General features: G+C 53.1%; 8 protein-coding genes across 8 annotated transcripts; 4 read left to right on the top strand and 4 right to left on the bottom strand.

The window, feature by feature from the left end:
* Positions 1-1,781: 1,781 nt before the first annotated feature.
* On the bottom strand, positions 1,782-3,303 carry AYL99_09435 (hypothetical protein; the record flags this gene model as incomplete). The annotated part of the gene is made up of 3 exons (XM_018840942.1): positions 1,782-2,095; positions 2,155-2,899; positions 2,953-3,303. The coding sequence occupies 3 exons, from the start codon at positions 3,301-3,303 to the stop codon at positions 1,782-1,784; spliced, it is 1,410 nt and encodes a 469-aa protein (XP_018689623.1).
* A 646-nt stretch (positions 3,304-3,949) lies between these two features.
* AYL99_09436 (hypothetical protein) lies at positions 3,950-5,125 on the bottom strand (the record flags this gene model as incomplete). The annotated part of the gene is made up of 1 exon (XM_018840943.1): positions 3,950-5,125. The coding sequence occupies one exon, from the start codon at positions 5,123-5,125 to the stop codon at positions 3,950-3,952; it is 1,176 nt and encodes a 391-aa protein (XP_018689624.1).
* Positions 5,126-6,457: 1,332 nt separating this feature from the next.
* Positions 6,458-9,653, top strand: AYL99_09437 (hypothetical protein; the record flags this gene model as incomplete). Its single annotated transcript, XM_018840944.1, has 2 exons — positions 6,458-6,654; positions 6,716-9,653. 2 exons carry the CDS (start codon positions 6,458-6,460, stop codon positions 9,651-9,653), a joined length of 3,135 nt encoding a protein of 1,044 aa, XP_018689625.1.
* Positions 9,654-11,251: 1,598 nt separating this feature from the next.
* AYL99_09438 (peptide-methionine (S)-S-oxide reductase) lies at positions 11,252-11,893 on the top strand (the record flags this gene model as incomplete). The annotated part of the gene is made up of 1 exon (XM_018840945.1): positions 11,252-11,893. One exon carries the CDS (start codon positions 11,252-11,254, stop codon positions 11,891-11,893), a length of 642 nt encoding a protein of 213 aa, XP_018689626.1.
* A 991-nt stretch (positions 11,894-12,884) lies between these two features.
* Positions 12,885-13,187, top strand: AYL99_09439 (hypothetical protein; the record flags this gene model as incomplete). The annotated part of the gene is made up of 1 exon (XM_018840946.1): positions 12,885-13,187. One exon carries the CDS (start codon positions 12,885-12,887, stop codon positions 13,185-13,187), a length of 303 nt encoding a protein of 100 aa, XP_018689627.1.
* Positions 13,188-13,262: 75 nt separating this feature from the next.
* Positions 13,263-14,147, bottom strand: AYL99_09440 (hypothetical protein; the record flags this gene model as incomplete). The annotated part of the gene is made up of 1 exon (XM_018840947.1): positions 13,263-14,147. One exon carries the CDS (start codon positions 14,145-14,147, stop codon positions 13,263-13,265), a length of 885 nt encoding a protein of 294 aa, XP_018689628.1.
* A 931-nt stretch (positions 14,148-15,078) lies between these two features.
* Positions 15,079-19,224, top strand: AYL99_09441 (hypothetical protein; the record flags this gene model as incomplete). The annotated part of the gene is made up of 1 exon (XM_018840948.1): positions 15,079-19,224. One exon carries the CDS (start codon positions 15,079-15,081, stop codon positions 19,222-19,224), a length of 4,146 nt encoding a protein of 1,381 aa, XP_018689629.1.
* Positions 19,225-20,377: 1,153 nt separating this feature from the next.
* Positions 20,378-21,853, bottom strand: AYL99_09442 (hypothetical protein; the record flags this gene model as incomplete). The annotated part of the gene is made up of 1 exon (XM_018840949.1): positions 20,378-21,853. One exon carries the CDS (start codon positions 21,851-21,853, stop codon positions 20,378-20,380), a length of 1,476 nt encoding a protein of 491 aa, XP_018689630.1.
* Between the last annotated feature and the right edge of the window lie 944 nt (positions 21,854-22,797).

Below are 22,797 nucleotides of genomic sequence, written 5' to 3' on the forward strand. Positions count from 1 at the left end.
CTCAAGCCGACAGAGTTCTTTGTTCAGGGGAGATCCAACTGCTGCTGCTCATGCATCACAGAGCCATAGGACGAAAACAAGCAGGCCCGGTTGAGGAGAGAGGTACGGTGGATCGCAAGGGTTGGAAGATTGCAGAGGCTCACTGGCGGTTGGGTCAGTGAGCTGGACAGGATAGTTACGCAGCCTCGATCAGGAGGACGAAGGGATGAGGGAGCAAGAGAATGAGAGCAAGATGTGTGATCGAGGAAAAGAACTCTGTAGCAAAAAAAAAAAGGTAGAGAAGTCTTGGTGGATTCTGGAAAAGTTCAAAATTCATATTGAGACGAGCTTGGATACCTCCCTTTGTTGCCTCCTTGCCTCCCCTCCGCGGTCCCTGAAGGGCTTTGCTTGAGCTCCAGCCTCCCCCAAATCCCGTCACAGCGGCGTTCACACGTCTCTCCCGTGCCATTCGATGATAGAGCATGCATGAAATAATGAGGGGGGAGAGGTAACCACCGTGCACGCAGGGGCCAGGACGTATCTTTCGACCATCTGTCAAGGCCGGCCCCTTGTGACAGAATCACTCAGTACGTAGAACAGTCTGGCTTGAAACCATAAGAGGTTGGCAAAGTTCGTGACTAGAGACGAGGAGGATAGGAATGTCTTTCTGGCTGTCAGCTCCACAAATTTCTGAAAGGAAATAGATCCGGGAGATGGTGAGGGAGAAGCACCGTGTGTTGATGGCCAGGTAGGAGGGAAAGAAAGACGACCTTTTCGAGAGAGACCGAGGAATCACATCAACCTGCAAATGATACTGGTCTCGTCATTAGCACAATGGAGTAAAGGGGGCAAAGAGGCTGTACGGGTGAATGCTTCCATCACTTCCCTCTCGAAACCCGAAACCCGAACGACGTCCAAGCAAAACAACAACACAACCTCAAATGGAGCAAGTCAAACCCCCACGCCAGGATCAAGGCAGCCGTCAGGACTCCTCATCTCTCACGCTCATGACGAAGAGCTTTTTTTTTCTCTTGGCTACTGCTACTGCTACTGCTTAGCTGCGTCAATTGCAAGCTTGCCTTGCTGTTACTAACATATCTGTCGTTTGTCGTGGCCATTTCGATCCCCTATTGAACATGACACGCTACAGAACCGGGACAGGGAGGCCACACAAACAAAGCGAATAGGGAGAGATGGAGTAACATATTCTGTGGGGCGGAAGCTGGCCGGAAGAACCAGTGTTCGCATTGCAAGGCCGACGGGACGAGATACAACATTGCCGGCGACCAATCTCAAAGTTCAGTAGGAAGAGCGCTTCAGCACCCTAGGGGGAAGTGGCGAACCCGGCAGAGGCGCGCCGAAGAAGCGAACACAAGGAGAAGGGATAGAGAGAGAGAGAGGGAAAAAGTAACGATGTTCTGGCCCCCTTCTGGGTTTATGACCCTGCCAAATTTGGATGCAAACAAGTAGAAGGAAAGAGGGAAATCAACCATACACCATTCCTTCGAACGTTCTGTCGTCCATCCCAGCATTCGAGCCAGCTGTCCTGTATGTATCGATATGCTGATATCCCCTTGTCCAGATGTCCCCGTTGAGCAAATGCCTTGTCTGTGCACCATGTTCCCCTGCGTTTCGCTATGCTTCTCCGCTGAAATGACCTGCAGTATACCCGTGAGAGAGAAATGCCTTGGGCTGTCCATATGCCTGCGCTACTCCATCCTCATGACAATCTGTGTAAAGAAAAAGACCCTGATGAAAGGAATGAGTATCCGAAGAAACAAAAGGCAAGTCACGTCCTTGTTTCAGCGTCTGCGTTGGACGGTCTGCCATCCATCAGAGTCGGTCCCCTTCCTGGCACGGAGACCAGCGCCAGGAATAAATTTTGCAGCGTTGGGGTTGTAGGAACGGCAACTTGATACAGATTTTCCACTGTTGCTGCGATCTCGGGGGCCTGCTCCGGGGTAAGGTATCTGGGTAATCAAGTTCATGGGACGCTCGCAGGGGTCGTGAGAAAACCCAACCTGGACCTCTTGGTAGGGTCCTGGCCTCCTTGATCGACGAAGAAACTCGTCGCGGACGATACGTGCAATGACAGTAGATGAAAAGACGGCAGTAGCTAAGGGACGTCAGTTAGACCAGCAAGAAGAGCTGTAGCAGAGGTCGACGCCGACTTACCGTTGCCGGTGTTAAACAACCATACCAACTCGACGTTATGTCGACCGACGAGCTCGGTCAGATCCCTCCGGAATCTCTCCTCGGTCAAGCCATTGGTGAAGAGTTGTTGACGAGCAAAGGTCAGACGGCGGCGCTCGTTGGAGGGAGGCTGCATTCGAGCAAGGTCATCGTTCTCGAGGTACGGCTCGCCATACTTCACGTCATGGCCTTTTCCGAACAAGCCACAACCATAGTCATGAACGGCCTCAGCTTCCTCGTTCATGAACACCATGGCCGCGCCGGCGTACTGGAAGATGACACAGACGGCCTCATATTGCTCCACGTATGCCATGGAAAAGATGGCACCGGTGCTGATTCGTTCCGTCACCATGCTCAAGGGCTTATCTTTGGACCAGCCGTAGATCCAGATGCAACGGAAGTCCTCTTCCCGCGGCTGGCCGTTGTTCGAGGCTTGCTCGGTGATGTGTCGCTTTAATCCATCGGATGGTCCAAACTTGACCAAACGATTGTTGCTGGGGATGTCGGTTGCAGCCACGGCGGCCCAAGTGGAGGAAGTATTGGATCTTGCAGGAGCACGACCGGCGTTGCCATTTTGGGGGAGGAGTTGAGCTTTGGCGGCAGGGATAGAGTTCATGTGAAATTTCTCAATGGACCAAGGAGCCGTGGTATGATTGAACGTGTCAAGCATGGAGTGGACGTCTCGTGCGATGCCATTCGCTGCTTCATTTTCACCTTCGGTTCGCAACTTGTTCCATGATTAGTCCAGCGTGCTGCAACATGGGAAGAGCCGTTCCTTACATGCTCCACCACCCTGTTCAAGTGGCTCAGGGCATCCGCCATAACATCGCTGACATGAAGAGGGTCGTTTCCGATTGCCATCATGCCCTGTGTTGATGCCTGATTAGCACGGTTTTCGCCTTCGCCTTGCGCGGCATCTGGAGGGAACGAGGATGGAGTGATGGTCGAAAGGGATGGTGTGTCAAGGGTAGTAAGGGGAGGGGGAGGGTGGCCACGAACTTCAGAGTCTTCACTACTGGCGTCACTGTAGATGAGAGAAGGAGAGTAGAGTGGGTGGTTGGAGGGGTGGCCGAGGCTGCGCCAGGTTGGGCTGGAGGTGGTAGAGGAGCAGGAATATCTGGAGAGCATCATGGTGGAAAGGGAGGGGGGAGGAGCACGAGATGTGTCTCAGCAACTCTGAAGGGGTCCGGCACAAAGACAGGGCGCGTGTGAAGTGTCAAGAGAGCTTCTCGACAAAACCCAGGCCGTAAACAAATGGTGTTTCCTGTCGTCACTTCACTTTGGATGCCTTGGGAAACAAAGAAGTCAACGAAGGCTCCCGCTACAGATCAGAGACAGCAGTGCAGGTTTTTCGCACCCGGCAGCAGCTACCCGAAGCAAGATAAAAAGAGCTCGTTTTCTTTTTTTTCTCTCAAGGTGTTCAAGATTGCAATGCACTGGGTTCCTTTAGATTTTTTAGAGCAGAGGGTGTGGGAATATGTTTGCTCCTGCCAGTCCCGGTGGGAATCTCCTCGCATTTGTATGTCTGGCCACCACGGTCCTTTGCTCCACATCGCAAGACACCAGCCCCCATGGTCCATGGTCTGTGGTCCATGGACATCTGGATCTCAGCCCTTTGATACCCCCAAACCTGCAGATAAGAGCCAAAGAGAGAGAGAAAAAAAAAATCAACCGTCTCCGACCAGCTCCTCGTACAGCCGTGGGAACCTTCACATGTGCCAAAGTAGTATGATCCATATTTCCTGGTTCCCCTTCCAATCGTGGTGTCTGGTGTCCTTCAGCGCCAGAACGCCATTCTGATGCCCAACTCTCGGCCCAATGCCCGCCTTGCTTCAACTGTTCTTGTCATGGCATCTCGATTTTCGTGGGCGCGGCGGAGGAGATATTTCATGCATTCCCCCATTTTGCCCCAAACCAAATATTTATATGCTTTGGGAACCTCCACGCTGCCGTTGCTGTCGTGCGACGCTAGACGGGTCCTTGCCCGTTGTACCACCTCGTAGCTGACGTTGTCCGCCATTCCCATCAACTGGCCATATGCCAGTTCGATCCGGGGTTGACCAGTGCGTGCTTGCTCATCTCGAAGTTCGCTGGCTAGTCTCACCGATTCCGCATTGTGGGTGGCGAGCACGAGGGCCACCCGCGGGAATTCAGTTGATCCTCCCTCGACGGGCTGCAGGATGCCCTGGTATCGCTGTTGCAGGATGCTCCTCGCGAGACCGTTGTAGCAATTGTGCGTCTCCTCGATGGTGGGCCAGAACAGCTCCCGGGGATCACTGCCCATATAGGCCCCTCGCACCAGTTTCACGCCGAGGACGAAGCCGTCTCTTCGAGCTAGCTCAAGATGGCGTGCCAGATTTTGTGGAGTTCTTCTGGCATAGGCCTGGTAGGTGCCGTACACCAAGGCCTGTTCTCGGTTATACCTTTTTGCAAAGTACATTGTCCAGTTGTCGATGCCTTGTTGCAACGATGCCTGCTCGGCGTCAAACAGAAGTTTGACTCCTTTCTCCTGAGCTCGCTTGCAGATGTCGTGCACAGCCTCCTCGAACTCTGGTGAACATGCAATGGTCGCCTGGAGATGTCGGAGCGCTTGCCGTCCAGCCCCCGTGAATTTCAGCGCGACAAAGTCGCCCTGCTGGGCAAGATCCACCGTGTCAATGGTGTTCTGCCTCCACGTTGCAATTTCCTCTGCATCAATGTGGGCTTGTTCTGCCGCATTCTTGGGCACATTCAGGCCATCCGCCTCTTCCTTGCTGAGGACCACCTCTTTCGCGTGGCCCAATATGACACCCTTGAAGCCGGTCTCCTTCAATTTTGCAATTGTTTTTTGGACCTCCGAGGGAGTTTCGCCGGCACAGAATTGGGCGTAGAAGGTGCGTTTGAGGAGAGAGTGAAGGATGGGGTTACGGTCGGGGTTGAAGAGAGGCGACTTTGTGTGAGCGAGGAAGGTCATGGCGGCTAAGGAAGGACGAAGCAGGAACGGTACGGATGATATTGTGGTGATGATATATGAGCGCATCAGAGAATCTAAGGGGACGCATGCCAACGGCCTGGGTGAGCGCATGTCTGAAGCCTGCGCATTGGTCTCTGCGGCGTCGTAGGCCGTGGATGTGATGTTGCGCCGTGTATGCGCTTTGCGATGCTGCTGTGTCGGTCGGAGACTCTTGACCTCGAAACGACTTTCTCGATCCCACAGGCACGTCTCGTGTCGCGAACACACAGAGAGAGCAGGGAAGGACTGTGTGTGAAGGATGTGCCTCGATGAAACTCGTGACCCCAATCTGCGATACAAGTAGAGGTCCATACCGGATATCAACAGGCAGTAGGAGGGCGCGTATGGGTTTACAGCAAGAACAGGAGATAAACAATAGAGAATTAGGGAGGAACGAGCAGACTCATCTCAATAGAAATCACAGGTGATGGTACATACCAGTGGACTAATTGACCAGATAGAGGGGGGTACTGAATAGTACCGTGCAGTGCAGTGACGATACGTCAGCGCCCATCTCCACCTCTCCGAGATAAAGAGGAACGGGTGGGTCTCATCGACTGGACTTGGGCCGTGAATAGCCGTGCAGCTGCAGGCGAAAGCCACAGAAGCTTTTGTATAACATCAACTTCTGAGCTGAGAGGCGCAGGTGGCTGCCGGTGGTGCCGACATCTCGACACCTCGACATCTCGTGACCAAGACACAAAGTCCTAAGTCCACGCCTTGTGATCATTCAACGGCAAACATTGTACTGTAATTTTGAACCGTCGAGCGACATAGGGGAACCTTTGCCGAACAATCGGCAAGGAGGACCCGAGGTTCACCAAGATGGGTCGCAGCGACAAATGTACATTTCACAAGGACAAGTTATACCTAGTAGACTGACTCTTCTTCGTAGCAGCTGCCGTTACTCTCAAGGAAAAGGGGAGAGGAGATAAAGATGGAACAAAGCGCAAAGTAATTATTGGTGGTAGAGTGTTGGGCAGCGTGGGGTTTCACGTGATAATGTGGTTGCTTGGACAACCAAACCCGCCAAGGAGACTAATCCAATTTTGGCCAAGGTCGCAACATTGGACTTCGATGCGTACTTTCAGTGCAGTTGAAATCAACGCTCCCCACACACACCTTCAACAAGCCACGGCCTCGACCACTGTATCCGACCTGCGTTCTGATCTTTACGAGCGTCATCATTTGTACCATCCCTAATCTCCTGCTTTGCCTCCGAGCCTCCCCTCACCTAACCTGATGAGCTCCATCCGTGCATGATCCGATATCTTGAGCAGTACCACTGCCAACATGACCTCCGACGGCGCCTCGTCGATTTCAGTTACCGTTCGAGTCCGACCATTCACTATCCGAGAAGCTGCTCAACTAACAAAATGCGACGATACAACGATTTTCCTGGGGGATGGTTCGCTGGCTGCTGCCCCAACTCCAAAGCTCTCTCAAAAGGGCCTGCGGTCCGTCATCAAAGTCGTTGATGAGAAGTGTTTGTACGTGCACGCCACCTGTCACTCGATCGAACCTTTCCACAGATTGACTCATTCCTGGTAGAATATTTGATCCACCCGAAGACAATCCAGTCCAGAAATTCTCACGATCCGTCGTCCCCTCCGGCAAAAGAGTTAAAGACCAGACTTTTGGCTTCGATCGAATCTTTGACGAAAATGCCTCCCAGGGCGAAGTTTACGAAGCCACCACAAGGCCGCTGCTGGATAGCGTCCTGGATGGATATAATGCAACGGTCTTCGCATATGGCGCAACGGGCTGTGGAAAGACTCACACGATCACGGGCACCGCCCAAGAACCGGGCATCATCTTCTCGGCTATGAAAGAGCTGTTCGAGAGGGTCCAAGAGCAGTCAAACGAGAAGATTACAGAGATATCGTTATCATACCTTGAAATCTACAACGAAACCATCCGTGATCTGCTCGTCCCCAGCACCGCGAAAGGCGGGCTGATGTTGAGAGAGGATTCAAACCAAGCCGTCTCAGTGGCAGGCCTCTCGAGCCACCACCCCCAAAGTGTCGAAGAGGTCATGGAGATGATTGTGAGAGGGAATGAAATGCGGACAATGTCACCCACAGAAGCCAACGCAACTTCGTCCCGTTCACATGCTGTGTTGCAGATCAATGTTGCCCAGAAAGACAGAAACGCTGGCGTCGAGGAGCCCCACACGATGGCCACGTTGAGCATAATCGATCTTGCTGGCAGCGAGCGTGCAAGTGCCACCAAGAATCGAGGCGAACGGTTGCTTGAGGGTGCCAACATCAACAAGTCCCTCCTGGCACTAGGCAGTTGTATCAATGCCCTCTGCGACCCCCGCAAACGCAATCACGTACCCTACAGAAACTCGAAACTCACGCGTCTACTCAAATTCTCTTTGGGCGGCAACTGCAAGACTGTAATGATCGTCTGCGTCAGTCCGTCAAGTGCGCACTTCGACGAAACGCAAAACACCCTCCGATATGCCAACCGCGCGAAGAACATCCAGACAAAGGTCACCAGAAATGTGTACAACGTTAATCGTCATGTCAAAGATTACTTGGTCAAGATTGATGAACAGATGGCGCAGATCAACGAACTCAAAGCTCAACTGAAGGACGCCGAGACCTTTGCTTTTGCCAAGTTCAAAAAGCAAAACGAGAAGAAGGAAAATATTGCTCGAGAAGGAGTGCAAAGAATCAAAGCCGCATACGAAAATTCTGGGCTGGAGAGACAAGAACGGACCAACAACATGATCAAACTGAAGCAAATTGGCCGAAGAATTGCAATGCTGTCTTCTTGGATCTCTGCCTTCGATGCAGTCTGTGACAACCTAGAAGAAGACGATCTCATGAGGAACATGCAGGCTGTGAAGAAGACCGCTCAAGGCATTATGATGGAACTGGAGAGCGGCCGTCATCACTGCCAACAGAAGGTTCTCAAGAGCAGCTGGGATCGTCCCATGAATACGGCATTGGAGCATAGCTTGAAACAACTGAAGGAAGTGGACACCGGCGACATGATTGACTCTGAGATGCTTCGGCGCGAAGTGGAGATGCTCAAGCTGAATGCTGAGCGGGAATCTTTTGCAGCCTTGGCCGAGCAAGACAAGAATGGGGACGCACCCACGATTCAGGTTCTCCTACGAGCCCACTTTGAGACCATCGCTGCCATTGAAAGCTTGAACCGCATGAGCGTGGAGGAGGCAGTCGAAGCTGCCACTCAAATTTTGGGGAAGATGATCAACTCTGCGTCAAGCGCAGCATCGTATGTCGTCAAACCAGATGGAAGTCTCGCTCCCGTTGAGGCATTCGCACCAACCAAAGCAGGCACTCCCAAACGACGTAAACAGAGTGTGAACAACTCGATTCTGGAAGGAAGTCCTGTGAGAGCGAAGCCCCCAATGATGATGGCGAATCACCTCACGGTATCTCCAGCCAGACCCTCGCCTAGACGTCGTGGTCTGCTGGGAAGCGCAAAGAAGGGCGTCCAGGTGAACTTTACCCCGAAGAAGAGGAAGGGCCCGCTCAAGGGCGTCAAACGAGTCGTGCGGTGGAAAGACGACATTGAGGATGGCACACTTGCGGAGTTTGAGAAGACGCCACAGAAATTTCCTTCGTCGGACGAATCGACCACTGAAATCTCCATCCCCCAGGTGTCAGACCTGACCTCGTCCTTCTCGAAATTGCAAACACAATCTCCTGGTTCCTCGCCCATTCCTCCTCCGCCAGAGGCTACTCTCAACTTCCAACCGAAGAATAGTCGTTTCCAAGCCGGATTTCTCTCCAAAAAGTACGATGGTTCGCCACTCGTCTCAAGCATGATGCCTCCGAAGATGACACCACTCTCGTCATCAGACAGCGAGGACTCACCACTAAGAGAGATCGATGCAAGCAAAGCGTCGAACCGCCGATCCTTCATCCCCATGCAGCAAAGTAAAGACACAGCAGATATGTGCGGCGACGCCGGCCCAAACTCCTCGACGACAAACTCCGACAGCGAAAACCACAACAGCACCGCCTCTGACAAGGAAGACGTGCTCAAGATTCGCGAGGCAGTGAAACGCTCCTCGTCTCTCCGCCGTTCGGGCATCCATGGTTCTCGGACTCAACGACGCCGATCGCCGACGGCAGCGACGGCAGCAGGCGCCGGTTCTCCCACCAGCGAGTCGATGTTTGGTGCCAGCCATGTTAGGAGAATGGTCCACGGCACAAGGAACGAGCTTTTGAAGGAGAACGACGCCGGGTCTTGGAAAGTTGGCGTACTTAGTCCCCGCGTCCAAGGGATTGTTAGTCACGGGAAGAGTTCTTTGGGGGCGTATTCGAATCCCATGCGGCGAACGACGATGAGTGGCATGGATGTGCGTGGAGGGGCCAACAGTGCTAGTGGTGGTCCTGAGCGAGCGGGAGGAGTGAGGCTCTCTTCCATTACGGCTGGATCAAGTGGGCATGGACACTCCGCCAGCAGAGGGAGTTTGATGCCCTCTGGGAAAGCGGTGTGGCGTTGATGCAAGGGACCATCTCTCGGGGACAGTTGGGGAGAAGAAAAGTCATTTCTTGATGGGTTGTACGCCTTCTATCTGGGCGTTCGCATATTTCGCTGTTACAGACTTGTGGTTGGGTTTGCGACCGGTAGGAGGGACTGAGCACAGGGTATTGGGGATACAGGTCTTGGACACGGACTGGTTGGGACGACTCAAGGATGGGGATATTCATGAACAAGGATTTTTAGTCCCAGGATGTGGCGAACCTGGACTTATCGTACGATTGGCGAGAGCTCGTTGCTTTTATCCTGAGCCTTTCAGGAAATACCGACCGGGAGATGAGTTGTGTGCATGATTTAGGGCTTCTGTTTCTCGTGTTTGCGACCCAAGGAGCCGTCCCATACGCTCGCGTTCTGCTCTGCGAGGTCTTCCTGATAAGGTTAGTCTCACCCAATCGAGTAAGAACATTTCTATTTGGAGAGGAGACCATATACTCCATCCACCCCCGTCCGTAAAACCAAGAAACGAATTGCAATTTTTTATGAATGCGACTTTGGTGGTCCTTGTTCCGGTCCTGAGCAATGAATCTCTTCAAAGAAAAAAAGATGTCCTCGATGATCAATTTGAGACAAAGACAAAGGAACATTAAACGGAAGGCAGTCACCCTCGGTACAAACGGCCCTGTGGTGGCCGTGTGATCGAAGTATCCATTCGATCAGTCGACTGAAAACTGGCGGTGGTAGCTTATCGAAGAGTGAGGGCTTTTCTCTGTTGCTTGGAATTTCGATTCGAAGATGTGCTCGGGATTTTCGAGCTTCTCAGGCTTCCCCGGTTGTTTGGGAGGGCCCAGGGCAAATGTGACGCCGAGGGTGCGTTGGCGGCTGGGAATTCATCCGAGTCTGTGGAAAAGGAAAGCAGGACATTTCAGCCGCGATCAAGTCTGAATCCAACGGACGTTGATAGGCTCCGCTATTCCAATCCGAGGAAAAGTTGTGCTGGGAACTGAAGGTCAGATTTGTTAGTCGACAAAATCAAGTGGCTTCCAATATCGATGGAATCATCAATCGCAGTGAATATATTGCGAACACATGATATGGAATGGAAATAGAATCTGGGCGTATTCCTAGCAGACATAGTTACCTCTTCTGGCTGAGTGTGCGTATTTGTCACGGTCGACGAGCTTGATAACGGAATCACACATGAAAAGAGTCTATCTGGAGAAGGGCTGGGGGCAGTGATAGGCCTGAACAGGGAGGGGGGGCCCCCTACACAGTGCCGAGTACGCCTAAGCCCCCAAATGTTAGGCATCACCCAGCGAATGGGGGAGCCAAGCACTGCCACCCAGAAACTGTCATCACTTCTCTATCCCCTCCTCCAATGACGTGATTGATGTCGCCGCTTCACCTCCTTCCCGAGGGAAACTTCGACAACGGCGTGAAGAGGCTTTTTGTGTCGTTTGACATCTGGAATTGTTGGAATCAGACACTCACATATATATCGCCATCCCGACCATCACTCAACAATCTCTTCACATACGAATCCCAAAGTACACCGCCAACCTGCAGCTCAACATCAGTGACCCTTCTCCCCTCACTATCCTCGCACTCGTCCTCTTGCTGACCATGGCTTTCCAACTGCCTTCGTTCCTGTCCCGCTTCCTCCGCCCGTTGAGCACTGCGGCCTCAGTGTCCCTCCAGCCCGACGCCCTCGCGGCTATGCAATTCCCTCCCAACTCACAGCGAGCCATCTTCGCCGGCGGGTGTTTTTGGGGTCTGGAAGAGTTATATCGCAAGCACTTCGGCGACGGCAAGGGTCTGTTGGACTGCAGAGTTGGATACACCGGCGGCCAGACCAAGGCCCCGTCATACCACGACGTCTGCTCTGGACGTACCGGCCACGCCGAATCGCTACTACTAGTCTTCGACCCGGACCGTCTCTCGTACAAGCAACTTTGCGAGTTCTTTTTCAGGATACATGATCCGACCACCCTCAACCGCCAGGGCGCCGACAGCGGCACGCAGTACCGCTCTGCGATTTTCGCCGAGAACGACGAGCAACTCCAGATAGCCGAGGAGATTAAGAGGAAGGTGGGCGAACAATGGTATCCCGGCAAGAAGATCACCACCGAGATCCGAAGAGCGACGCAGTGGTATGATGCGGAGGATTACCATCAGAAATATTTGATCCCGGAGCCAGGCAAGGACACATCTGGCTTGTACCATTGCCCTGCGCATTACCGACGACCATTCCCGGACTTGAAGTAACTTTAAGCATGGAGAGGGGAATTCCGGTTTTCTATAGCGCAGTTCTTGTCAATAAAGATGTATTGAGTGTGTTGTATAGCAATTTACAGAGTATGAATCTTTGATCGCTTAAGACCCGCGACCTCCTGCATGTTCGCCGCTCCAATGCCCCGTATGCTCCTCTAACGACACGGGGCTTGGGGATTGCCCCCACGTATCGAGACTCCGCCTCAGAACGAGAAACGTGATAGCCAGACAGCTTCTACTGCAAGGCTTTGCAGTTGCACCGCCCTGTTGCTCTGCTAGTCAACGCCCAATTACCTGGAAGCAGAACGGGCAACACGGCACGGCACAGGTTGAATGAGCGGAGTTAACCAGGTACTATACCTACCTATGGCCCCAGCTTCGGATCGCCCCATTTTGTATCAATACTTACTACTAGAATGTCCCCATCCCTGCGGTGTACCCAGACACAGTCGCCCTCGTATTTATACTCATATCTACAGTATGTGACCAGACTTCGGAATACTTTGGTCTCCTTGCTGCATACTCCCTCCGTTCTTAAGGTCGTGCCGAGATACACGGACGGCTCGCATACCTGGTGGCTCGGGAATAACACTCCCTTGAGAAAGACGGGACTATTTGACGACGGTACTTTTATTACAATACAACTACTCCATTGCGTTGTGGAAATCCTACTACCGTGCCACCCCTTGATTTCGATTTGACTCCAGTCAACTTCAAACAGACCTTTTCCAAAGCATCCTCCGTGTCTACGGAAGGACAGCCGATCAAGTCGAAACCCTTCTCATCTGTCTCTCTATCAACCTCTGACGCGGTCGGGTCCTTACGAACTTGGTCCCAAGGCCAAAGGGGGGGGGAAGTCAGGAAGGAAGGAAGGATCCATAACGACTAGCCGTCGGCCCATCTCCATCTCCATCTCCATCTACATCGGTTCTTCCATCCATCCATATATCCATCAATCATCTATCTATCCGTCGCCAACGTCTTCATGGCAACCTTCATCACCGTCGGCAACGGCGTGGTGGCCAAAGACGGCGTGGCCGAGGGCGAGGCCGCGCAGTACGCCGCCCTCAAGCGACAGGTACTCGAAGGGGAGGCGCGCAAGAAGCAGGAGGAGCGCGAGCGGCGGGTCAGTCTGGGACTACCGCCCGAGCTGACGCGGGAGGAGAAGAAGGAAGCCAAGCGGAAGGAGAAGGAGAGGAGGAAATCCGAGGCGGCCAGGGAGAGGGAAAGGGAGGGCGGCGGGGGGACGGGGAAGAGAGTGCTGGGCATGCTGTGTTTTGGCCCTTAGAGTTGGAGAATGTCTTTTTATTACTTCTGCGAAATGTGTCTTCGGCATGTGCGTAGAGGCCCCTGACAGAGACGTCTACAGCCGGCTAGGCATCCTCACGGCGCCGTCGAGTCGGATCACAAACCCATTCAGCATGGGATTCTCCACAATCTCCTTGACCAGCCGTGCGAATTCATGGCCCTGACCCATGCGCATTGGGTACTGGATCATCTCGGTATTCATGCCCGCCCGCGACCCAGTGCTCCCTTTCGGTTTTTCAGCCCCCTCTTTCTTTGCTGATGGTGACTTCTGTCCCTGTGCCGGCTGTGGCTTCTTCGGCTGCATGGTCATGCCGGTCTGGAAGACACCAGGTGCAATCCCCATGACTCGAATCCCTGCCTTTTGGCCCAGCTCGCGGGCCAGTGGGAGGACGATGCTGCGCACCGCACCTTTGCTGGCGCTGTAGGCTAGCTGGCCGACCTGTCCTTCATATGCCGCCACAGACGAGACAACAACCACTATCCCTCGTTCGCCATCGGGACCCCACGGTTTGTTGAGCGCCATGTGCGGTAGAGTGAGGCGGATCAGGTCAACCGTGCCCCGGAGGTTGACGGCCAGGGTGCGGTCAAAGCCAGACATGTCCATGTATTTGACGCTTTCATGGCTCGCCGAGGGATCCTGCTTAGGAAGCGCCAGTGCGGCCGTGCCTATGCCTGCGGAACAGATGACCCCGGACAACGGTTTTGTGGTCTCTTGAATCCAGTTTAGAGTATTTTGCAAAGCTGCTTGTAGTGACTCGGTCGACGCAACGTTTGTCTTTGTGAAAAGGATTCGGGAGGAGTCGAGAGAGGCGTCTGAGGGCGGAGGGTTGAGATCGAAGATGGAGACATTGGCGCCGTGTTGGAGGAAGATGACGGTAGTTGCGAGACCCAAGCCAGAAGAGCCTCCGCTCACAATGAAGGTACGGTCTTTGATCTGCATGGCTGCTCTATTGGAGGGTAGACCTGGAGGAAATATGAAGTCCAGAGTAGAGATGGAGGACAGAAAAGAGAGGAATTTAGAACGCCGAAGGACCTACCTCGGTTCAAAGCGTGGTTGAAGTTCATGTGCTTGTTGCGGCTATCGTCACTCAGCAGCAATGTTGAACACTGTTGATCCTGCGTGGGAGATTCTTCTGCCTGGTCGCATGAAGAGAATCCCCCCTGGGCATTTGCTCTGCAGAGTGAAGGGTGCTGGAGCCTCAGTCGTGATCCCCCAGTGACAGGCAAGAGCGCAATGAACAGAGGTGTAACCAGCATTATCTAAATAAAGCTTCCAGCACGTGATAGTACCACTCGGGTGATAGCCACGGCGCCGCCACCAGTAAATAGCCCAGTGGTACCCAGCGCCCCTTAAGCTTTACCCGCACCAGTAGTTGGTGTCGGACGGTATGAGCGTATGAGCAACTGCCCGCCGCCCACCGTCCTGGATCTGCCACTTGTGGGCGCGGAGGCCGACCCTGAAACATTATTGATTGTTCCCAGGACGCTCATAAATGTCTAACTTGGGATGACATGTCAATGGAACACTCTGCAACTCAGGAATCCCCAAGTGCAGAGCGTTGACACCCACGGTCTGAACAGCTTGAACGCATGATCCATACTGATCCGACCCTCACCCTCACCCTCACGTCACTGTGGTCTCGTTACGGCACACAAGTTCATACGCCAAATTTCCCCCGCCCCCAAGCCTCAAGCACAATCCATCTCCAAGTGAACCAGGCTGATCTGGTCCGACCACGTACACCTGTCCACACATCCCTCAAATACAGTGCTGGGCAGCTGAGCAGGATCCTGCCTACATCATATCACACTCCTCCGCTTCTTGCGTGCGAGCATTCTAGCAGACACCAAATTCATGACCATTTCGCCATATGTCCCTTTCGTCCAGCCGTTCGAAACCGCTACCGAACCGGAGCGTCCACAGCCTCAGGAATGGAGGAAGAGCCTCTAGAGACTCCTCCAGGGTCCGGCGGAAATCTATCACTCCCAACGATGCCTACACTTATGCTCTCCGAGTGGCCTACCTGTCGTACTTGCTGCAGCCGCGCAAAACCAGGAAGAAACATATCGAGACCAGGCCGGCGATCAATCGCACGAACACTTCCCATTCCTTCAATGACTTGATGAAAGATTTTACCATGGTTCGAGATGCAAAGAGCGCAAGATTCCCCCATGATTTCATCAAAGAGCTGGAAAAGAGGCTGCAGGGCATCCTTATTGGTAAAGAGAGGCGGCAGGAATACCATGAGCCTGTGGTCAAAAGGGTTTTCGCCATATTTCTCAATACTCTGTCCGATCCTGCTTTCAAAAAGCGCATGGAGGCGGATCGAAGAGCTGAAGATCTGGTACTCATCTTCTTCTCCACGGCCACCAAGGAGTTACAGAAGGGTCATCCTGCGGGAGACGATGCTGTCAAGCGTCTGGTTGATCGCCACGTCGCCCTCTTCGTTCGCCTCTTGTCTTTGATCCTCCAGGATCGTGACTGGGCCAAGGACAAACCTGACCTGGCAGCTCGACTGCAAACTCTCGAGTCCAAGTTGCTGAAGGGCGACGAAAATCTCGCCGCATCACAGGCAAATGGAGAATGGACCACCGTCGAGGAGGTGATTCCTCTCACCTATGAGGTCAAGGACATGCCCCTAGTTCAGGTGGTGGGGCGCATCTTTGGTCTGACCAACACTATGATGCAGTCCGACATTAACAAAAACAAGCCTATCTGGACAGAAAAGGCAGCGCTTCAGGATCTGAAGACGTACCAGCAACACCTCACCCTCGGGACGAAGTTGACGTTGAATTCCCACGACTTCGACACCCAAGAAGCATACGAGAGCTGGAAAAGGACCGAAGGGCCGGACCTCTCCCAACTGATGCTGGCCATCATCCAGTCGAATCCCGAGTTGGCCAAAAGCACTCCGGGCGGCGCGTTGCCTCAATTCAACCCTCAGAATGAGCCTTCTAGCCCCTCGGATTCTCATTACGCCGAACTCTCCAGAGCCCTGTCCCAGTCCGGGGCCTCTTCATCCTACGTCTTAGATCTGCCGGCAGATCTCAGTTCCCTTCAATTGACTTCGGGCGATCCCTCTCAGCACGACGACAATGCGGCGCAAGTCTATACTTTTATACCTCCCGATCCTAGAGCCATGTTTCGATATGTTATGCTTCAAGCCCTTAATCATGACCTTAACGATAAGATGAACGGCAGTGACGGCGGTCCCGGGGATGGCCGCTTGTTCTCCAAGGAGACTACAGAGCTGTTGAATGAAATTGCTTTGAGATGGCGAATACCCAAGTTCACTCGTATTGTCCTCTTTCTGGATGTTGTTCGTGAGAAATTTACAGAGAACCAGCTCAGTCTGGAAATGCTTGACGCTGCCTTCAACTACGTCAAAGAGCCGTTGCAAGATGACCACAAGAATAAAAGAAGTTCTTTGATCATGAGTACGGCCCTGTACGATCGCAATAATTGGACCGTCACCGATTTTGCCTTGATGGGCAGGCTTCTCAACAGCATCTATGAGACACTCCTTCGAGACCTGTACGAAGTTATCATGACATCCTATGCCGATAAGGCTCAGTTGCCACGGTTGGGGGCCATCATGGCCGTGATAGACGAGCATATTCGCAGCGACCCAAATTTCAATCAAAGCCCCGAAGATTTCGAAAACTTCAAGAAGGCTGCCATTGACGGGTTGGCGACGGAAGCGCGGAAGATCTATGACTCTCTTCTGGACCGCGAACTCCCTCAAGAAAATGACAAGTGGGAATTCTATCATATTCAGCAATTGGCAAAGGCTGTATTGAAGCTTGCAGAGAAAGTCCAGAAGAGGTTCAGAAAGAATCCAGAAATCCTTGGTATCAACCCGTTGATGATACTGATCAATTGTACCCTGCCCACGTTTGCGGAGGATTCAAAGGCAATGGTGGAGCAAATCCTGAATGTTGCCCAGAGAGACGGATTTGAAGTCACTATTCAAGATGGGTTTGATTTGTACAAGGAGCTGAGCGAGTTCCGTCGCGTCCACGCTGATGCCTTACCACACATACCATTTCCCTACAAAATCGAAGACCTACTGGCTGATTTCGTCTGGCGCTGGATCAAGACCACTGAGACACAAGTCATTGGCTGGGTCGAGAATGCAGTCAAGCAAGATGAGTTCAAGATCAGGACGCAGTTGCCGGACCAGACGCCCACTGAGGATGAACGCCACTCAACGTCTGTTCTCGATATTTTCAGCTCTTTCAACCAAGTCATCAACCAAATCAGTGAACTCAATTGGGATGATGATCTCAGCTACGCGAAATTTATGACAGCACTTTCCAAGGCTATCGGCCAGGGCGTCTCGAGATACTGTGAATTGCTCGACCAAATGTTCAATAAAGAGATGGATCGATTGACGCCTGAACAAGAAGCTGCTGCCAATATGACCAGACAAGAGAAATGGGTTCAACTGGCGAAAGACACGTGGAACCAGAAAGAACGAGTGGAGCCTTTCAATTTCTACCCGGAATCCTTTGTCAAACTCAACGACATCCTGTTCGCCGTTCAACAATGGGATAAACTGGAGACCGAGGTCAACGTTGATGCCTGTGCCGAAGTTATCAAAAAGTATGCTCCGCCACTCGCACAACGGCCGAAAAAATCGTCGAATTATGTTTTCACGATCAAGATCGTGGAAGCTGAGGATCTCAAAGCTTGTGACGTTAGTGGCTTCAGCGATCCTTATGTTGTCTTGACGGATGAATACCAGAAGCGGTTGTTCAAGAGCAGGATCGTCTATCGGAATCTGAGTCCACGATGGGATGAATCCGTGGACATTACTACGCAAGGACCCCTCAATCTCATTGCTACCATCTGGGATTGGGACGCCATGGGTGATCACGACTACGTGGGAAGAACTTCGCTCAAACTGGATCCTGCACACTTTAGCGACTTCCTGCCTCGAGAATACTGGCTGGACCTGGACACCCAGGGCCGAGTCATGATCCGCGTCAGCATGGAAGGAGAGCGGGACGACATTCAGTTCTACTTCGGCAAAGCCTTCAGGAGTCTTCAACGAACCCAGCGGGACATGACGCGAAAGATCACCGACAAATTGTCGGCGTACATCAATCACTGTCTCTCTCGACGTGCACTCCGATCTTTACTCAATCGGGGGATCTCCATGGCCAATGTGTCTGCCAATGTCTCGTCATTCTTTGCGCGCAACCGTGCGTCGGTGGCACCAACGACGACCATGCCAACCGAAGCAGAGATTGTCAACGCCCTGAAACCGCTCTTCGACTACTTTGACGACAACTTTGCCATCATGCAACAAACATTAACGTCGGAAGCCATGATTGCAGTCATGACGCGCATCTGGAAAGAAGTTCTCGTCACCGTCGAGGCTCTCCTTGTCCCGCCGTTGTCAGACAAGCCTTCCCAACAGAAAGCCCTGACGCAACAGGAACTGGACATCGTCTTCAAGTGGCTGCAATCTCTCCTGGAATTCTTCAACGCCGTCGATGAAGACACTGGAGAAGCCAATGGCGTGCCTCTCAATGTCCTGAAGAGCCCAAAGTATCACGAACTGCAAATGCTCAACTTCTTCTACTTCGAGCCCACGGACTCTCTCATCCGTGAATCGGAAAGAATGGCCAGCGCCACGGCTGCCAACCAACAAATGCACCGGTCAAGATTTTCTGCTCCGGCCAATCTGAGCAATCACCTTGGTGCGGGCGGTCTCCTCGACCCCGGCAATCTCGCGGGAGCACGCCGCGCTAAGAGCATTTTGCTCTCCCGCAACCTTGGCACGAAACGCAAAGCCAAAGAAGAAAAATGGAAAGCTGCTCAGGCAGAGCCGAATGATGACATGATATTGAGAATTTTGAGAATGAGACCTGAGGCCGCCGGATACTTGAGGGATCGGAGTAGGCAGAAAGAGAGGCTTGCGGCCGCAGCGGCGGCCGATTTGATCGTGAGACAGAGTCTTCTGAGTGGCGGCGGAAGGATGACCGGACCTTCAGTGATACGAAGGTAGACAACAGGGAGGTGGACACATGCAAGGGAAGGACAGAATGGATGAGGAATGAATAATGAGGCTGAGTTCAGATTGTCATTTGTGTCACGCAGGCATGCGGCTGGGTCACGATGGGTTTGTTATTCGATTTTCTCCTTGGACGGCGCGGTCGCATACTTCTGGGTCAGTATTCAGTGTATAGGCGCATTGGCAGAGATCCATGGGGCATGGCGGAGTTCTGAGAGGTATCTGGTAATGGTCATGGCGAGATGGAATACACGAAGTCAAGTTAATACCCTGGTCACTCCTCAGACGCCGAGCGGGCATCGATGGGGACCAGATTTCTTGCAGAACATGTTTATGATATGAGTGTTTGTTTTTGTACGACTTCTGGATTCGGCATGTTTCAACTGCCTGATATGTTATAGAGCGTCCTCGTTCTTTATTATATTGACTAGATGTCATCAAAAGGGGCCGGACACGTGAATTCAGCCTCGCACGGACTGATTGGGTCTAGCCGCGGGGACAGGATCACACAGATATTGTACGAGGTACTATGTAAAGCATACCTAGAGGAAAACATTACTTGAAGGTTTAGCCAAAGATTTAAGTAGATATGCATACTGTAGTTCAAGGTTTCTTCTTCTAGGAGGCGCCCAAATAACTAAATTCCCTACATTTTACTTCGATATCCACCACCACTTTTATTAGTGAAACCAAACTTCTAACAGGCTGGTTTGATAGGGTGCATGGCTACTTATTCAGAAGCGTTACCATATCATCTCAGTATTATTATATGCTGACTATGCACTCCTCAGGAAAATAGTTGTTTGCGTGAGCTTTCTATCAGATTGTAAGGCGAAGAAAAAGAAGAAGAGGAGGGAGAAGAGGTGCCCAACGGACGGACGGACGGACGGAGAGATAATAACATTCAGACTTGCTCGACTCGAGCTTGCTGCTCAAGAAAGCATTTTCCTTTTATCATTCGACTTTCATGACTCCCAGGGACGAATCCAGCAGTACTACACAAAGAGAGACGACGCACGCTTTGTACAAATATACAGAGCAAGAGAAGGAAATCCTGGAGGCCCCAACATCGCAAAAAGAAAACCATTGTAACGCCAGAAACAAAACATCATGTCTTCCTCCATTAACGCAGCGACACCGTACGCGCTTATTTAGCCCGGATCATCTCCAACGACTCCCCTATGCGGCCGTACTTCGAGAACAGGAGATCGGCGAGGTAGTAGGTGCGGCCCTTCCACGGACCCCGGTCGCCGGTCTTGGGCAGGTCCTTCTCCGCGGCCTGGAGGTACGTGGAATTCAGGTCTAGGAACTTGCGGGGCTGGATGGGGGCGCCGGCGTCGTCCTTGCGCGGGATGACGGCGTCCACGCCCTTGCGGTCCATCAGGCGCAGCAGGCGCGTGAGGAACAGCGACGACGCGTCGGCGCCCAGCGTCCACGACGCGTTGGTGTAGCCCAGCAGGAACGCCGCGTTGGGCAGGTCCTGCATCAGCACCATGTGCCACATCAGCTTGCCGGCCAGGTCGAAGCGCGTGCCGTCGACGTCGACCCGGATGCCGCCGCCCAGCCGCAGCTTGAGCCCCGTGGCGGTGACCACGATGTCAGCGGGGAGCGTCTCGCCCGACCGCAGCCGGATGCCGTCGGCCTGCACCGTGTCGATCAGGTCCGTCTTGACCTCGGCCTTGCCGCTGCGCAGGCTCTCGAAGAAGTCCCCGTCCGGGCACAGGCACAGGCGCTGGTCCCAGGGGTTGTACCGCGGCATGAAGTGCGGGTCAACGGGCATGCTCTCGGGGATCTGTCGGGTCACGCCGCGCAAGAGCATCCGCTTCGTGAAGTTGGGGAAGTTGCGGCAGAACAAGTAGAACAGGCGCGTCTTGACGATCAGCTGGGCCCGCGTGAGCAGCGACACCATCCGGCCCGGCAGGATCGAGGCGAAGATCGATTTGGACCGGTTGGGCAGGGAGACGATGTAGGACGGGCTGCGTTGCAGCATGGTGACTTTGGCCGCGGTCTTGGCCATCGACGGCACCAGCGTGATGGCCGTCGCGCCGCTCCCGATGATGACCACCTTCTTGTCCGAGTAGTCGAGGTCCTCGGGCCAGAACTGCGGGTGCACCACGGGGCCCTGGAACTGGTCGATGCCCGGGATCTCCGTCTGGAGCGGCTGCTCGTAGTCGTAGTAGCCCGTGCCGAAGATCAGAAACCTGGTCTGGAAGGTTGTGACGGCGCCGCCCTTGTACTCCACGGACAAGGACCACAGCTTGTCGGAGGACGAGTACGAAGCCGACAGGACCTTGTGGTGGAACAGAATGTGTCGGTCGATACCGAACAGACGCGCCGAGTCGTTCATGTACGCCTTGATGGCCGACGCCTCGGCGATGGGGTTGCTCTGGTTCCACGGGTGCCAGGCGAAGCCAAAGGTGAATAGGTCCGAGTCGGAGCGGATACCTGGGTAGCGGAACAGGTCCCAGGTGCCTCCCATCTCGCCACGGTTTTCGAGGATGACATAGTTGTGGTTGGGCAGCTGGGTCTGGATCCGGTACGCCGCGTTGATGCCAGAGATGCCCGCGCCGATGATGAGGATATCGACGAAGTGCTTCTCTCTTTCGGTGGTAGAGCCGTGCATTGTGGACGATTCAGGCCGTTGAAACCCAGGGTCGTGAACGAGGTCACGGGAAGTTGAAAGAACAACAAAGGTTAGTTACTTACTCGTTTTTGGGCGACAAGACATGTTGATATCTATATTTTTTCTTCACCTTCCTGAGTCTGGAGCATGGACGTGTCTGGGCCGAGGCAAAATGGGGCAGCACAACAACAGGGTGTGAAACGGGATATTGGTGGATGGCAAACTGGAGACTCCAGTATGAACTGGGTCGGAACAAGCCGGTAACAGGAAAAAGAGGCGATGAATGAAACGATTAGTGCGTGGGTGCTGGTGATGTTCTGCACATAGTCAGTCGTACCTTAACTCGACCGAAACCCGGGGTTTTTTCCAGGTTACCGGTAATTAGCCAGCTTGGTCCTGATGGCGAGAAGAATAAGAGAATACGAAGCTCCGACCCACCTTTGGAGGCACAAGGCAAGGATTTCCGGACGCTGTAGATTCGGCGAGTGACGATTCCTTGCTATCTGTGCTGCTTGTTTTGGAGGACTAGAACTGCTGCTGTCAGGCAACTTTGTGAGCTGATGCCAGGACGAACAGCAGCCTCGAAATTTGCCAGTACGAGACATGGAATGATCTGACTCCACCCGTCACAACCGGGCGAGGGTTCGTCCGAACAGATATCACAAGGCGGACGACACCGCGGTTACAAAGACAAGCAAGCTCGAAAGGTCGATATCGCGGTTAAGGACGAAGCGCCAAAGTGGCAACAGGACGAAAGAAGGAAGCAGGAAATAATACCCAGTGCGAGGTAAGATGTAGGATATTCCCAGGGATTGTGATCTTAACCGCAATCTGCAGATCCCCGAGAGGCCATGACCGAGACTATTCCCAATCAGACCTTTGCCCGAGACGTCCCTTCATGTCCATGCCTAGGCATATTTCCATGGCCCTAAAAACCTCCGAGG

Source organism: Fonsecaea erecta (genome assembly GCF_001651985.1).
Source record: "Fonsecaea erecta strain CBS 125763 chromosome Unknown Scaff9, whole genome shotgun sequence".
NCBI lineage: Eukaryota > Fungi > Ascomycota > Eurotiomycetes > Chaetothyriales > Herpotrichiellaceae > Fonsecaea > Fonsecaea erecta.